This window comes from Cherax quadricarinatus, chromosome 49 (genome assembly GCF_038502225.1).
Source record: "Cherax quadricarinatus isolate ZL_2023a chromosome 49, ASM3850222v1, whole genome shotgun sequence".
NCBI lineage: Eukaryota > Metazoa > Arthropoda > Malacostraca > Decapoda > Parastacidae > Cherax > Cherax quadricarinatus.
The window spans coordinates 20,358,550-20,378,592 of NC_091340.1; the positions used below are offsets into that span (position 1 = coordinate 20,358,550).

A 20,043-nucleotide genomic window follows, 5' to 3' on the forward strand; every position below is an offset into this window, starting at 1 on the left:
GGGGTCTGTGTTGCTTAATATATCTTCCCAGCTTATATCGGTTAGGACTTGGTTTACTTGGTCCCACTTTATGTTTTTGTTATTGAAGTTGAATTTGGTGAATGCTCCCTCGTGACGCCAATTTCCACAAAAATGACAATTTATCCATGTGGAAGCCCGTTTGTTTGATTGATTGCAGACTACACAGGGCTTCATAATGATTTGAATGGTTGAATTACTGTAATTCTACTAGCAACCTCTTGAATACTCTATTAATAACCTCCTTAAAGTGAAGCTCTAGTTATTTGTATTTCTATTTCTAACTGTACTTGTATGTTAGGACAGCTTACCGGGGTACGCTCCTGTTTTTTATTTATTGTTTGTGTTTATAAGGGCGTCTACAACCCCATCCATTTACAGTCTGCTTTATTGTCCAACGAATCCGTTTGAAATTGGTCGAGGGTTCGGACCAGTCGAGGGTTCAGAACCAGTCTGATCTGATCAGTGGGTCACTTTTCTAAAACATATTGGTCGGTGATTTGGGCTAACACATGAAGGATCTACTGATCTGATCTGATCTGATCAGTGGGTCACTTTTCTAAAACATACTGGTCGGTGATTTGGGCTAACACATGAAGGATCTACTGGAAGTTATCTACCCAAGTAATATGTGATTTGATTAATACAAAAAGTATAACTTGCGTGTTGAAGAACCGGTGATTGCTGGCAGCTGCTACAATGACGAATGGTCGACCTCAACCCTTGTTTATCAATCACTGTATCTAGCTTTTCTAGGTTTTTTCCGTCTCCACCACAATAAATGCTATATTATCACTATAGTTGACTGGTGGAAATTTTGGAGGAAGGATGCTTTTTCTGTAGTAATATTTGCTTCTCGTTATGTATATTGCGACCGCTGGTAACTACAGGTTATATGAGATTCACAGTATATGTCTGGTATTTCAAGAAAATAGAAACTAATGAAAGTCACTCCACTCCACTCCACTGACATCAATGACATACAGAAAGCACCTTACTATGCAAAACATTTCCCACAAATTAGATCAATTTTGTCTCAGGATGCGACCCACACCAGTCCACAAACACCCAGGTACCCATTTTACTAATGAGTGAACAGGGACAACAGATGTAAGGAAAGACGCCAAATGTTTTCACCCTTTCCGGGAATCGAACTCTGACCCTCAGCGTGTGAAGCAAGAGTTTTGCCAATTCTATTTTTTTCCTTCCAGATGATGTTGGTGGTGATGGTGGTGATGGTGGTGGGGCAGCGTAGCCAGGTGAGTGATGGTGACAGTGCTGGTGGCACGGTTTATAAGCATGGTAGTGACTTTCTTTGTACTTAACAAATCAAAATTGTAATCACACATTGTAAACATTGCAAAGAAATAAATCTTTAAATATAAAAGTTGGTAATACTGTGACCACAGTTGGTGGAGCCAGACTTGATGTTTACAGTCTTGCTGGTGGTAATCACTGCAGACTCCAGACATTTATGTTTGCATCTGTCAACTCCCCATAACGATGCTTAGTGTAATGGGTAGTTTAGCTTTTAGCGGCCCATGAGTGGGTTACATATACCCTCCCATCCATTAACCTCCCCCTCCCTCACACAGGGCAGGACCTTCACTGGAGGACCATTCACCTCCAGTCATCGTCGTCAAGCAGGCTCAGGATTCCTACGCTTCGACGACGACTTCGATGACTTCGACGACTTCTTCGACAATGACCGAGACGACTCCATTGAAGACCTGTATGATGACTTATATGATGACGACCCAAGTGACCGGGCGGAGGCCAGGGCTGCCCTCACCCGGCTCAGGGCCTCCGGTGCCATCAACGGTAACGCCTTCAGGAACAACAGGTTCATAGCTAACAGGTAAAGAAGCAGGAGAGATTCTGTTAACAGTAGTCATTGGGAGGGGTCCTTAAGACAAACAGTGAAATATACATAAACAGTTCGAACACAGTTTAACAGCAATGCTTCATAAACAGTTAACAGGTGTCACACAAACAGTAGTCTGTGTTAACAGATAACAGAACGATCCTGTAAACAGTAGAAGCTTTGATAAGCAAAAAGAATATTCCAATAAAAGTTAATTATCATGGGGAACCGCTAAACCTGTATGCTTTAGAGCACCTGGAGAATGGAGGGCAATCAGGTTTGATACAAGGAGGGGGATGACAGCTCCAATTCCTTGGATCAAGAGAATTATTACTAAAAGGTTGCATGCGTAAATGTAATGAAATGTTAAGTGTTTTTCTAACATTAACCTGAGAACAACACAAGACACAACACAAGACACAACACAAGACACAACACAAGACTCAACACAAGACACAACACAAGACACGACACAAGACTCAACACAAGACTCAACACAAGACACAACACAAGACACAACACAAGACTCAACACAAGACACAACACAAGACACAACACAACACTCAACACAAGACACAACACAAGACTCAACACAAGACACAACACAAGACACAACACAAGACTCAACACAAGACACAACACAAGACACAACACAAGACACAACACAAGAATTAACACAAGACTCAACACAGTACACAACACAAGACTCAACACAAGACTCAACACAAGACACAACACAAGACACAACACAAGACTCAACACAAGACACAACACAAGACACAACACAAGACTCAACACAACACTCAACACAAGACACAACACAAGACACAACACAAGACACAACACAAGACTCAACACAAGACTTAACACAAGACACAACACAAGACACAACACAAGACTCAACACAAGACACAACATAAGACACAACACAAGACTCAACACAAGACTCAACACAACACTCAACACAAGACACAACACAAGACACAACACAAAACACAACACAAGACACAACACAAGACTCAACACAAGACACAACACAAGAATTAACACAAGACTCAACACAGGACACAACACAAGACACAGCACAAGACGCAACACAAGACACAACCCAAGACACAACACTAGAATCAACCCAAGACACAACACAAGACACAATACAAGACACAACACAAGACACAACAAAAGACACAATACAAGACACAATACAAGACACAACACAATACACAACAAAAGACTCAACACAAGACACAACACAAGACTCAACATAGGCACACAACACAAGACTCAACACAAGACACAACACAAGACACAACACAAGACTCAACACAAGACTCAACACAAGACACAACACAAGACTCAACACAAGACACAACACAAGACACAACACAAGAGTCAACACAAAACTCAACATAAGACTCAACACACTCGACATAAGACATAACACAAGACTCAACACAAGACAAAACACAAGACACAACACAAGACTCAACACAAGACTCAACACAAGACACAACACAAGACACAACACAAGACTCAACACAAGACACAACACAAGACACAACCCAAGACACAATACAAGACACAACACAAGACACAACAAAAGACACAACACAAGACTCAGCACAAGACACAACACAAGACTCAACATAAGACACAACACAAGACTCAACACAAGACACAATACAAGACTCAACATAAGACACAACACAAGACACAACACAAGACACAACCCAAGACACAATACAAGACACAACACAAGACACAACAAAAGACACAACACAAGACTCAGCACAAGACGCAACACAAGACTCAACACAAGACACAACACAAGACTCAACACAAGACACAACACAAGACACAACACAAGACTCAACACAAGACACAACACAAGACACAATACAAGACACAACACAAGACACCACAAAAGACACAACACAAGACTCAGCACAAGACACAACACAAGACTCAATACAATACACAACACAAGACACAACACAAGACACAACACAAGACTCAACACTAGACACAACACAAGACACAACACAAGACACAACAAAAGACACAACACAAGACTCAGCACAAGACACAACACAAGATGCAACACAAGACACAGCACAAGACATAACACCAGACACAACACAAGACACAACACAAGACACAATACAAGACTTAACACAAGACACAACACAAGACACAACACAAGAGACAACACAAGACTCAACACAAGACACAACACGAGACACAACACAAGACACAACACAAGACTCAACACAAGACACAACACAAGACTCAACACAACACACAACACAAGATTCAACACAAGACTCAACACAAGACACAACACAAGACACAACACAAGACTCAACACAAGACACAAAACAACACACAACACAAGACTCAACACAAGACTCAACGCAAGACACAACACAACACACAACACAAGACTCAATACAAGACTCAACACAACACACAACACAAGACTCAACACAAGACTCAACACAAGACACAACACAAGACTCAACACAAGACACAAGACTCAACACAAGACACAACACAAGACTCGACACAATACTCAACACAATACTCAACACAATATTCAACACAAGACACAACACAAGACACAACACAAGAATTAACACAAGACTCAACACAGGACACAACACAACACACAACACAATACACAACACAAGACACAACACAAGACACAACACAAGACACAACACCAGAGTCAACACAAGACACAACACAAGACACAATGAAAGAAACAACACAAGAAACAACACAAGACACAACACAAGACTCAACACAAGACACAACACAAGACTCAGCACAAGACACAACACAAGACACAACACAAGACACAATACAAGACACAACACAAGACACAACACAAGACACAACATAAGACTCAACACAAGACAACACAAGACACAACACAAGACACAACACAAGACACAACACAAGACACAACAGAAGACTCAGCACAAGACACAACACAACACAATACTCAACACAATACTCAACACAAGACACAACACAAGGCACGTCACAAGACTCAACACAAGACACAACACAAAACTCAACACAAGGCACAACACACAACACAAGACACAACACAAGACACAACACAAGACTCAACACAAGACACAAGACACAACACAAGACTCAACACAAGACAGAACACAAGACTCAAGACAAGACTCAACACAAGACACAGCACAAGACACAACACAAGACTCAACACAAGACTCAACACAAGTCACAACACAAGACACAACTCAAGACTCAACACAAGACACAACCCAAGACACAACACAAGAATTAACACAAGACTCAACACAGGACACAACACAAGACACAACACAAGACACAACACAAGACACAACACAATACTCAACACAAGACACAACACAAGACTCAACACAAAACTCAACACAAGACACAACACAAGACACAACACAAAACTCAACACAAGACACAATACAAGACTCAACACAAGACACAACACAAGACACAACACAAGACACAACACAAAACACAACACAAGACTCAAGACAATACTCAACACAATACTCAACACAAGACTCAACACAAGACACAACACAAGACTCAACACAAGACACAACACAAGACACAACACAGGACACAACACAAGACTCAACACAAGACACAACAAAACACTCATCACAAGACACAACACAAGACAACAAAAGACTCAACACAAGAATTAACACAGAACACAACACAAGACACAACACAATACTCAACACAAGACGCAACACAAGACTCAACACAAGACACAACACAAGACACAACACAAGACACAACACAAGACACAACACAAGACACAACACAAGACTCAACACAAGATACAACACAAGAGTCAACACAAGACTCAACACAAGACTCAACATAAGACACAACACAAGACTCAACACAAGACACAACACAAGACACAACACAAGACACAACACAAGACTCAACACAAGACACAACACAAGACTCAACACAAGGCACAACACAAGACACAACCCAAGACACAATACAAGACACAACACAAGACAAAACACAAGACACAACACAAGACTCACACAAGACACAACACAAGACTCAACATGAGACACAACACAAGACTCAACATAAGACACAACACAAGACACAACACAAGACACAACGCAAGACACAATACAAGACACAACACAAGACACAACAAAAGACACAACACAAGACTCAGCACAAGAAACAACACAAGACTCAACACAAGACACAACACAAGACTCAACATAAGACACAACACAAGACACAACACAAGACACAACACAAGACACAACGCAAGACACAATACAAGACACAACACAAGACACAACAAAAGACACAACACAAGACTCAGCACAAGACACAACACAAGACTCAACACAAGACACAACCCAAGACACAACACAAGAATTAACACAAGACTCAACACAGGACACAACACAAGACACAACACAAGACACAACACAAGACACAACACAATACTCAACACAAGACACAACACAAGACTCAACACAAGACTCAACACAAGACACAACACAAGACACAACACAAGACTCAACACAAGACACAATACAAGACTCAACACAAGACACAACACAAGACACAACACAAGACACAACACAAAACACAACACAAGACTCAAAACAATACTCAACGCAATACTCAACACAAGACTCAACACAAGACACAATACAAGACTCAACACAAGACACAACACAAGACACAACACAGGACACAACACAAGACTCATCACAAGACACAACACAAGACAACAAAAGACTCAACACAAGAATTAACACAGAACACAACACAAGACACAACACAATACTCAACACAAGACACAACACAAGACACAACATAACACACAACACAAGACACAACACAAGACACAACACAAGACACAACACAAGCCACAACACAAGACTCAACACAAGACTCAACACAAGACACAACACAAGACACAACCCAAGACACAATACAAGACAAAACAAAAGACACAACACAAGACTCAGCACGAGACACAACACAAGACTCAACATAAGACTCAACACAAGACTCAACACAAGACACAACACAAGACTCAACACAAGACACAATGCAAGACACAATACAAGGCACAACACAAGACACAACAAAAGACACAACACAAGACTCAGCACAAGACACAACACAAGACTCAACACAAGACACAACACAAGTCTCAACACAAGACACAACACAAGACTCAACACAAGACACAACACAAGACTCAACACAAGACACAACACAAGACACAACACAAGACAAAACAAAAGACACAACGCAAGACTCAGCACAAGACACAACACAAGACACAACACAAGACACAATACAAGACACAACACAAGATACAACACAAGAAACAACACAAGACTCAACACAAGACACAACACAAGACACAACCCAAGACACAATACAAGACACAACACAAGACACAACACAAGAGACAACATAAGACTCAACACAAGACACAACACAAGACTCAACACAAGACACAACACAAGACTCAACACAAGACACAACACAAGACTCAACACAAGACACAATGCAAGACACAATACAAGGCACAACACAAGACACAACAAAAGACACAACACTAGACTCAGCACAAGACACAACACAAGACTCAACACAAGACACAACCCAAGTCTCAACACAAGGTACAACACAAGACACAACACAAGACACAACACAAGACACAACGCAAGACACAATACAAGGCACAACACAAGACACAACAAAAGACACAACACAAGACTCAGCACAAGACACAACACAAGACGCAAGACTGAACACAAGACACAACACAAGACTCAACACAACACACAACACAAGACTCAACACAAGACACAACACACGACACAACACAAGACTCAACACAAGACACAACACAAAACACAACACAAGACTCAACACAAGACTCAACACAAGACACAACACAACACACAACACAAGACTCAATACAAGACTCAACACAAGACACAACACAAGACTCAACACAAGACTCAACACAAGACACAACACAAGACTCAACACAAGACACAAGACTCAACACAACACACAACACAAAACTCAACACAAGACACAACACAAGACACAACACAAGACTCAACACAAGACACAACACAACACACAACACAAGACACAACACAATACTCAACACAATACTCAACACAAGACACAACACAAGGCTTAACACAAGACACAACACAAGACTCAACACAAGACACACAAGACACAACACAAGACACAACACAAGACACAACACAATACTCAACACAATACTCAACACAAGACACAACACAAGGCTTAACACAAGACACAACACAAGACAACACAAGACTCAACACAAGACTCAACACAGAACACAACACAAGACACAACACAATATTCAACACAAGACACAACACAAGACTCAACACAAGACACAACACAAGACACAACATAAGACACAACACAAGACACAACACAAGACACAACACAATACTCAGCACAAGACACAACACAAGACACAACACAAGACACAACACAAAACTCAACACAAGACACAACACAAGACACAACACAAGACTCAACACAAGACACAACACAAGACACAACCCAAGACACAACACAAGACACAACCCAAGACACATCACGAGACACAACACAAGACACAACCCAAGACACATCACAAAACACAACACAAGACATAACACAAGACACAACACAAGACACAACACAAGACACAACACAAGACACATCACAAGACACAACACAAGACACAACCCAAGACACATCACAAGACACAACACAAGACACAACACAAGACACATCACAAGGCACAACACAAGACACAACCCAAGACACATCACAAGACACAACACAAGACACAACACAAGACACAACACAAGACACAACACAAGACACAACACAAGACACAACACAAGACACAACACAAGACACAACACAAGACTCAACACAAGACACAACACAAGACAAAACCCAAGACACAACACAAGACACAACCCAAGACACATCACAAGACACAACACAAGACACAACCCAAGACACATCACAAGACACAACACAAGACACAACACAAGACACAACACAAGACACAACACAAAACTCAACACAAGACACATCACAAGACACAGCACAAGACTCAACACAAGACACAACACAAGACACAACACAAGACAGAACATAAGACACAACACAAGACACAACACAATACTCAACACAAGACACAACACAAGGCTTAACACAAGACACAACACAAGACACAAGACAAGAATCAACACAAGACACAACACAAGACACAACACAAGACACAACACAATACTCAACACAATACTCAACACAAGACACAACACAAGGCTTAACACAAGACACAACACAAGACTCAACACAAGACACACAAGACACAACACAAGACACAACACAATACTCAACACAATACTCAACACAAGACACAACACAAGGCTTAACACAAGACACAACACAAGACTCAACACAAGACACAACACAAGACAGCACAAGACTCAACACAAGACTCAACACAGAACACAACACAAGACACAACACAATATTCAACACAAGACACAACACAAGACTCAACACAAGACACAACACAAGACACAACACAAGACACAACACAAGACGCAACACAAGACACAACACAATACTCAGCACATGACACAACACAAGACACAACACAAGACACAACACAAGACGCAACACAAAACTCAACACAAGACACAACACAAGACACAACACAAGACTCAACACAAGACACAACACAAGACTCAACACAAGACACAACCCAAGACACAACACAAGACACAACCCAAGACACATCACAAGACACAACACAAGACACAACCCAAGACACATCACAAGACACAACACAAGACACAACACAAGACACAACACAAGACACAACACAAGACACAACCCAAGACACATCACAAGACAAAAGACAAGAATTAACACAAGACTCAACACAAGACACAACACAAGACACAACACAAGACAGAACACAAGACACAACACAAGATGCAACACAAGACACAAGACAAGAATCAACACAAGACACAACACAAGACACAACACAAGACACAACACATGACACAACACAAGACACAACACATGACACAACACAAGACACAACACAAGACTCAGCACAAGACACAACACAAGACACAACACAAGACTCAACACCAGACACAACACAAGATTCAACACATGACACAACACAAGACAGAACACAAGACACAACACAAGACACAACACAAGACACAACACAAGACACAACACAAGACGCAACACAAGACACAAGACAAGAATCAACACAAGACACAACACAAGACACAACACAAGACACAACACATGACACAACACAAGACACAACACATGACACAACACAAGACACAACACAAGACTCAGCACAAGACACAACACAAGACACAACACAAGACTCAACACCAGACACAACACAAGATTCAACACATGACACAACACAAAACAGAACACAAGACACAACACAAGACACAACACAAGACACAACACAAGACACAAGACACAACACAAGACAACACAAGACTCAGCACAAGACAACACAAGACTCAGCCCAAGATATAACACAAGTACGAGTACCGCCGTACCGCCGTACTGCCGTACCGCCGTGCCACCGTACCGCCGTGCCACCGTGCCGCTGTGCCACCGTGCCGCCGTGTTTTTTCGTGTTTTTTCACTCTCTTGCGTGCTGAACTTTAAACTGTGTGAGTGAACTTATAAGCTATATCCCTCCAGCGCTTGCAACTAATCTTCTTGAAAAAATATCTACTGAGTCGAAAAAGGAGAATCAGTGTACAATGCGGCAGCAAAACCTGACTCTGGGAGGGGAACTTAGGCCTAGTGTGCTAGTGAAAATAATATTGCAACTTTTTATCAGAGGAAAGACAGTCTCTCTGATAATAGTGTGTTATACATAGTGTTGTAGGTGTACCACAGTGGTATCCTAGTATATGGATAATAAATAATAAGGTGAATTTAAAATAGAAGTGTGAGGGCCAAAGAGACAGGTTCATGCTGTAAACAGTTGCTAGCAGTGGCCAGAACCTCCCCCGCAGGTCTGCTAGTCTACCTCACTTATAATTAGTGATACCAGGGAGTAAAACATTACTGTTGAAATACGAAGAGCTGCAAAATCTCGAGGAAATAAGAAAAGTGTACAGTTTTGTAGAAATATGATAGTGTATAGTTGTTAGTACATATACAGTGGAAATTCATATAACCTGTAGTTAACAGCAGTCGCAATATACACAACAAAAAGCAAATATTACTCCAGTAAAAACGACTTTCCTCCAGTAATCTTCACCAGCCAACTATAGTGATAACATAGCATTTGTTGTGGTGTAGACAGAAAAACTCTAGAAAAGCTAAATACAGTGATCTATAAACCTTAAGGCTGTAAATAATGGTTGATGTCTCGACCGTTCGTCATAGTAGGAGCCGCCAGCAATCACTGGTTCTCTAACACGCAAGTTATACTTTTTGTATCAATCAAATCACATATTGCTCGGTTAGATAATTTCCAGTAGTTCCTTCATGTGTTAGCCCAAATCTTCAATCAGATATGTTTTAATAAGTGATCCACAGATTAGATCCGACTGGTTCCGAACCCTTGACCGGTTTCAAATGGATTCGTTGGACAATAAAACGGACTATAAACAGACGGAGTTTTAGGCGCCTTTATCAAACACACAAACCATAGCTACTAAAGCAATATCTTAGAGCAGTAAGCTTGTCCAAATATACAAGCACATATACAAATAGAAATACAAATAGCCAGATCTTTACTTTAAGGTTATTAGTAGAATGTTTATGAGGTTATTAGTAAAATTACAGTAAATCAACCATTAAAATCACATTATGAAATCCTGTGTGGTCTGCAACCAAACAAACAAACGAGCTTCTACATGGATTTTATGTAGCCTTTGTGGAAATTGGTGTCACTCCCCTTGTGCAGATATCCAAGAATTATCTACGAGAGGTATTAAATCAGGGAAGTGTTTTTGGGTATGCCCAAATGAGATCAATCTGTGGACTAAAATCACATTGGTAATTAAAGAGGAAAACATCAAAGCAGCTTTCTTAGAAAACCTGGAAGCATTCTATAACAGATGGGAAAAGAAAAAGTCTGGGCTGGATGGTGCTATCGCCCTTGGTGCAGATGCTGTCCTGGCTGACAGTAACTGTATGTCTGGAGGTGCTGGCCAGGTAGTCAGGAGCTGTAAGGCTGGAGATGCTGTCCTGGTAGACAGTAACTGTGAGGCTGGAGGTGCTGTCCTGGTAGACAGTAACTGTGAGGCTGGAGGTGCTGTCCTGGTAGACAGTAACTGTATGCATGGTGAAATGCATATTAGTGGCCTCGAGGGAGACAGGAGCTGTAGTGGGGAAACAAGTGTAGTCAAGGACAAGATAAAACCAATATTACAAACTAGTAATACCACAGGAGATAGCAAACAAGGAGACTCCACTAGTAATAGTGAAGATATATTACCAGAAACAACTGGTGAGAGCTCCATTGTTAGTACTAGTGAGGATAGGAATGAGACAGCAAAACATGCATCAACAGGGAATAGTCACAAAAATCCAAGGCAAACGGAAACCAAGCCTGTGCACATATTATGCACTTGGTATCTGCAGGCATGGGAAATCTGGAAAAACAGATGGAGTTTACCTGGAGAGAGTTCTGGGGATCAACGCCCCTGCGGCCCGGTCTGTGACCAGACCTCCTGATGGACCAGAGCATGATCAACTAGGCTGTTACTGCTGGCTGCACGCAATCCAACGTACGAGCCACAGCCCGGCTGGTCAGGTACTGACTTCAGGTGCTTGTCCAGTGCCTGCTTGAAGACAGCCAGGGGTCTATTGGTAATCCCCCTTATGTATGCTGGGAGGCAGTTGAACAGTCTCGGGCCCCTGACACTTATTGTATTGTCTTTTAATTAACGTGCTAGTGACATCCCTGCTTTTCATTGGGGGGATGTTGCATCGTCTGCCGAGTCTCTTGCTGTCGTTGTGAGTGATTTTCGTGTGCAAGTTCGGTACTAGTCCCTCTAGGATTTTCCAGGTGTATAAAATCATGTATCTCTCCCGCCTGCATTCCAGGGAATACAGGTTCAGGAAATTCAAGTGCTCCCAGTAATTGGGGTGTTTTATCTCCGTTATGCGTGCCATGAAGGTTCTCTGTACATTTTCTAGATCAGCAATTTCACCTGCCTTGAAAGGTGCTGTTAGTGTGCAGCAATATTCCAGCCTAGATAGAACAAGCGACCTGAAGAGTGTCATCATGGGCTTGGCCTCCCTAGTTTTGAAGGTTCTCATTATCCATCCTGTCATTTTTCTAGAAGTTGCGATTGATATAATGTTATGGGCCTTGAAGGTGAGATCCTCCGACATGATCACTCCCAGGTCTTTCACGTTGGTTTCTCGCTCTATTTTGTGGAAGGAATTTGTTTTGTAATCTGATGAAGTTTTAATTTCCTCATGTTTACCATATCGGAGTAATTGAAATTTCTCATCGTTGAACTTCATATTGTTTTCTGCAGCCCACTGAAAGATTCGGTTGATGTCCGCCTGGAGCCTTGCAGTGTCTGCAATGGAAGACACTGTCATGCAGATTCGGGTGTCATCTGCAAAGGAAGACACGGTGCTGTGGCTGACATCCTTGTCTATGTCGGATATGAGGATGAGGAAGAAGATGGGAGCTAGTACTGTGCCTTGTGGAACACGGTTTTTCACCGTAGCTGCCTCAGACTTTACTCTGTTGACTACTACTCTTTGTGTTCTGTTTGTGAGGAAATTATAGATCCATCGACCGACTTTTCCTGTTATTCCTGTAGCACGCATTTTGTGCGCTATTACGCCATGGTCACACTTGTCGAAGGCTTTTGCAAAGTCTGTATATATTACATCTGCATTCCTTTTGTCTTCTAGTGCATCTAGGACCTTGTCGTAGTGATCCAGTAGCTGAGACAGACAGGTGCGACCTGCTCTGAACCCATGTTGCCCTGGGTTATGTAACTGATGGGTATCTAGATGGGTGGTGATCTTGCTTCTTAGTACCCTTTAAAAGATTTTTATGATATGGGATGTTAGTGCTATCAGTCTGTAGTTCTTTGCTATTGCTTTACTGCCCCCTTTGTGGAGTGGGGCTATGTCTGTTGTTTTTAGTAACTGTGGGACGACCCCCGTGTCCATGCTCCCTCTCCATAGGATGGAAAAGGCTCGTGATAGGGGCTTCTTGCAGTTCTTGATGAACACAGTTCCATGAGTCTGGCCCTGGGGCAGAGTGCATGGGCATGTCATTTATCGCCTGTTCGAAATCATTTGGCGTCAGGATAACATCAGATAGGCTTGTGTTAACCAAATTCTGTGGCTCTATCATAAAAAATTCATTTTGATCTTCGACTCTCAGTCTGGTTAGCGGCTTGCTAAAAACTGAGTCATATTGGGACTTGAGTAGCTCACTCATTTAATTGCTGTCATCTGTGTAGGACCCATCTTGCTTAAGTAGGGGCCCAATACTGGACACAACACAAGACACAACACAAGACTCAACACAGGACACAAGACACAACACAAGACACAACACAGAACACAACACAAGACACAACACAAAACACAACACAAGACACAACACATGATACAAGACACAAGACAAAAGACACAACACAAGATTCAACACAGGACACAACACAAGACACAACATAACACACAATACAAGACTCAACACAAGACGCAAGACACAACACAAGACACAACACAAAACACAAAACAAGACTCAACACAAGACGCAAGACACAACACAAGACACAACACAAGACTCAACACAAGACACAACACAAGACTCAACACAAGACACAACACAAGACTCAACACAAGACACAACACAAGGCTCAACACAAGACACAACACAAGACTCAACACAAGACTCAACACAAGACTCAACACAAGACTCAACACAAGACTCAACACAAGACTCAACACAAGACACAACACAAGGCACAATACAAGGCACAACACAAGACATAACACAAGACTCAACACAAGACTCAACACAACACTCAACACAGGACACAACACAAGACACAACACAAGGCACAATACAAGGCACAACACAAGACATAACACAAGACACAACACAAGACACAACACAGGACACAACACAAGAAACAACACAAGACACAACAAAAGACACAACACAAGACACAAAACAAGACACAATACAAGACTTAACACAAGACAATTATTACTACAGAAAAAGCGCCCTTCCTCCAAAATTTGCACCAGTCAACTATAGTGATAATATAGCATTTATTGTGGTGGAGACGGAAAAAAAAAAAATAGAGAAGCTAGATACAGCGATTGATAAACAAAGGTGGAGGCTCGACCGTTCGTCATTGTAGGAGTGCCAGCAGTCACCGGCTCTTCAACACGCAAGTTATACTTTTGTATCAATCAAATCACATATTACTCGGGTAGATAATTTCCAGAAGATCCTTCATGTGTTAGCTCAAATCACCGACCAGTATGGTTTAAATAAGTGACCCACTGATCAGATCAGATAGACTGGTCCGAACCCTTGACTGGTCCGAACCCTGGACTGGTTTCAAACGGTTTCATTGTGCACCACCTAGCAGGTTATTAATAGAATATTCAAGAGGTTGCTAGTAAAATTGCAGTAAATCAACCATTCAAATCATTATGAAGCTGTGTGTAGTCTGTGGTCAGTCAAACAAACGGGCTTCCACATGCATAAATTGTCATTTCTGTGGAAATTGGTGTCACGCCCCTTGTGCAGATATCCAAGAACTAGCTACAAGCAGTATTAAAACAGGGAAGTGTTTTTGGGTATGCCCAAATGAGATAAATCTGTGGACTAAAATCACAAGGGTATTAAAAGAGGTCAACATCAAAGCTGCTTTCATAGAAAACCTGGAAGCTTTCTACAACAGATGGGAACATAAAAAGTCCGGGCTGAATGGTACTGCCCTTGATACTGGCCATGTAGTCAGAAACTGTAAGGCTGGAGATGATGTCCTGGTAGTCAGTAAATGGGGGGCTGATAGTGCTGTCCTGGGAGACAGTAATGGGGAAGCTGGAGGTGCTGTCCTGGGAGACAGTAATGGTGAAGCTGGAGGTGCTGTCCTGGGAGACAGTAATGGTGAAGCTGGAGATGCTGTCCTGGGAGACAGTAATGGGGAAGCTGGAGATGCTGTCCTGGGAGACAGTAATGGTGAAGCTGGAGATTTTGTCCAGGTAGTCGGGAATTATAAGCAGGAAGGAATACATATGAATGACCGCATAGGGGACAGGAGCCATAGTAGGGAAACAAGTGTAGTCAAAGATAAGATAAAACCAATATTGCAAACTAGAAATACCGCAGGAAATAGCAAACAAGAGGACTCCACTAGCAATAGTGAGGATATATTACCAAAAACAAATGGTGGGAGCTCCATTGTTGGTGCTAGGGAGGATAGAAGTAAGACAGGGAAACATGCACCAACAGGGAATACAGTCACAGAAACCCAAGGCAAACGGAAACCAAGCCTGTGCACATACTATGCACTCGGTATCTGCTGGCATGGGAAATCTGGAAAAACAGATGGGACGTGCAACTATGACCACCCTAGGAAATGCCATGCCCATATGACAACAGGAAAATGCAAACTCCCTTCCTGTAAGCTTTTTCACCCTGAACTGTGTACCTCTTCAGTACAGGAAAGACTGTGCTATAACTTAAATTGCCAGGCATACCATCTAAAGGGGACAAAAAGATACAAAACATCCAGGCCATGGGAAAACCTGGGTAGCCACAGCCACTCAAGAGGGAGAGGTTTTTTAGTGCCAGGAAGGAAAAAAAACTGGCAGGAAATGGCAGAAATCGTACACCAAATCCAGTCATTCCTGGAGTGGAACCACAGTCGATGGCCTCCACTCCAAACCAACAGATACAGATACTAATGCCGGAAAAAAAATCCCCCCCCAGTACCAACAATACCACCAGTCCGATAACATTCTTCTTTGCAAATATACAGGGTCTAAAGCCAGCAACAAACAACAAAATACCTTTCATCCGTGGACTGCTTGCAGAGGCAAAGGCAATGTTCGCGGCTTTCACTGAGACCCACATAAAGGATCACTTGGACAACGAAATATGGATCCCAGGTTACAACCTATACAGATGTGACAGAGTGAACAGGCAAAAGGGGGGGGTTGGCCTGTACATTGCAGAGTCACTTGTTTGCACAGAACTGCTAAATGCCTCAAATGATGTAGTGGAAGTTTTAGCAGTAAAGGTCGAGAACCAAAACCTAGTCATTGTGATAGTCTACAAGCCTCCGGATGCAACATCCCAGCAATTCCAGGAACAGGTGTTAAAAATTGACCACTGTCTGGAAAACCTTCCAGCTCCTGCACCCAACATCTTGCTCCTGGGGGATTTCAACTTAAGGCACCTAAAATGGAGGAATATAGCAAATAATATTGTTGCAGTAATAACACCAGGAGGCAGCTCTGATGAAAACTCACACTCACGCGAGCTTTTAAATCTCTGCACAAAATTCAATTTAAACCAGCAAATAATAGAGCCTACTAGACTGGAGAATACACTAGACCTCATCTTCACTAACAATGATGATCTGATAAGAAATATCACCATATCAAAAACAATATACTCAGATCACAACATAATTGAGGTTCAGTCATGTATGCGCGGAGCCCCAGACCGACATAATGAGATTAGTCACGAGGGAGCATTCACCAAATTCAACTTCAATAACAAAAACATAAAGTGGGACCAAGTAAACCAAGTCCTAACCGATATAAGCTGGGAAGATATACTAAGCAACACAGACCCCAACTTATGCCTAGAACAGATTAACTCGGTAGCACTCGATGTATGCACAAGGCTTATTCCTCTAAGAAAAAGGAGGAGTAGATGTAAAACAGAAAGAGACAGGCGCTCCCTTTACAGGCGACGGAAAAGAATAACAGAGCGGCTAAAAGAGGTCAATATATCTGAAATGCGTAGGGAGACACTGGTCAGAGAAATAGCAAGCATCGAACTTAAGCTAGAAGAATCCTTTAGGAATCAGGAATCGCGGGAAGAACTAAAAGCCATAAATGAAATCGAAAGAAACCCAAAGTATTTCTTCTCCTATGCCAAATCAAAATCGAGAACAACGTCCAGTATTGGGCCCCTACTTAAACAAGATGGGTCCTACACAGATGACAACAAGGAAATGAGTGAGCTACTCAAGTCCCAATATGACTCAGTTTTTAGCAAGCCGCTAACCAGACTGAGAGTCGAAGATCAAAATGAATTTTTTATGAGAGAGCCACAAAATTTGATTAACACAAGCCTATCCGATGTTATCCTGACGCCAAATGACTTCGAACAGGCGATAAATGACATGCCCATGCACTCTGCCCCAGGGCCAGACTCATGGAACTCTGTGTTCATCAAGAACTGCAAGAAGCCCCTATCACGAGCCTTTTCCATCCTATGGAGAGGGAGCATGGACACGGGGGTCGTCCCACAGTTACTAAAAACAACAGACATAGCCCCACTCCACAAAGGGGGCAGTAAAGCAACAGCAAAGAACTACAGACCAATAGCACTAACATCCCATATCATAAAAATCTTTGAAAGGGTCCTAAGAAGCAAGATCACCACGCATCTAGAAACCCATCAGTTACACAACCCAGGGCAACATGGGTTTAGAACAGGTCGCTCCTGTCTGTCTCAACTATTGGACCACTACGACAAGGTCCTAAATGCACTAGAAGACAAAAAGAATGCAGATGTAATATATACAGACTTTGCAAAAGCCTTCGACAAGTGTGACCATGGCGTAATAGCGCACAAAATGCGTGCTAAAGGAATAACAGGAAAAGTCGGTAGATGGATCTATAATTTCCTCACTAACAGAACACAGAGAGTAGTCGTCAACAGAGTAAAGTCCGAGGCAGCTACGGTGAAAAGCTCTGTTCCACAAGGCACAGTACTCGCTCCCATCTTGTTCCTCATCCTTATATCCGACATAGACAAGGATGTCAGCCACAGCACCGTGTCTTCCTTTGCAGATGACACCCGAATCTGCATGAAAGTGTCTTCCATTGCAGACACTGCAAAGCTCCAGGCAGACATCAACCAAATCTTTCAGTGGGCTGCAGAAAACAATATGAAGTTCAACGATGAGAAATTTCAATTACTCAGATATGGTAAACATGAGGAAATTAAATCTTCATCAGAGTACAAAACAAATTCTGGCCACAAAATAGAGCGAAACACCAACGTCAAAGACCTGGGAGTGATCATGTCGGAGGATCTCACCTTCAAGGACCATAACACTGTATCAATCGCATCTGCTAGAAAAATGACAGGATGGATAATGAGAACCTTCAAAACTAGGGAGGCCAAGCCCATGATGACACTCTTCAGGTCACTTGTTCTATCTAGGCTGGAATATTGCTGCACACTAACAGCACCTTTCAAGGCAGGTGAAATTGCCGACCTAGAAAATGTACAGAGAACTTTCACGGCGCGCATAACGGAGATAAAACACCTCAATTATTGGGAGCGCTTGAGGTTCCTAAACCTGTATTCCCTGGAACGCAGGAGGGAGAGATACATGATTATATACACCTGGAAAATCCTAGAGGGACTAGTACCGAACTTGCACACGAAAATCACCCACTACGAAAGCAAAAGACTTGGCAGACGATGCACCATCCCCCCAATGAAAAGCAGGGGTGTCACTAGCACGTTAAGAGACCATACAATAAGTGTCAGGGGCCCGAGACTGTTCAACTGCCTCCCAGCACACATAAGGGGGATTACCAACAGACCCCTGGCAGTCTTCAAGCTGGCACTGGACAAGCACCTAAAGTCAGTTCCGGATCAGCCGGGCTGTGGCTCGTATGTTGGTTTGCGTGCAGCCAGCAGCAACAGCCTGGCTGATCAGGCTCTGATCCACCAGGAGGCCTGGTCTCAGACCGGGCCGCGGGGGCGTTGACCCCCGGAACTCTCTCCAGGTAAAGACACAGCA

At 42.4% G+C, this 20,043-nt stretch overlaps 1 protein-coding gene across 3 annotated transcripts in view; it reads left to right on the forward strand.

The window, feature by feature from the left end:
- Window positions 1–20,043, forward strand: part of LOC128697089 (uncharacterized) — a 199,965-nt gene that overhangs the window by 172,084 nt on the left and 7,838 nt on the right. For all 3 annotated transcript variants that reach the window (XM_070095243.1, XM_070095244.1, XM_070095242.1), the window contains 2 exons: window positions 1,230–1,277; window positions 1,614–1,876. In XM_070095243.1, coding sequence (XP_069951344.1) covers window positions 1,230–1,277; window positions 1,614–1,876 — 311 coding nt within the window. The remainder of the gene's footprint in view (window positions 1–1,229; window positions 1,278–1,613; window positions 1,877–20,043) is intronic.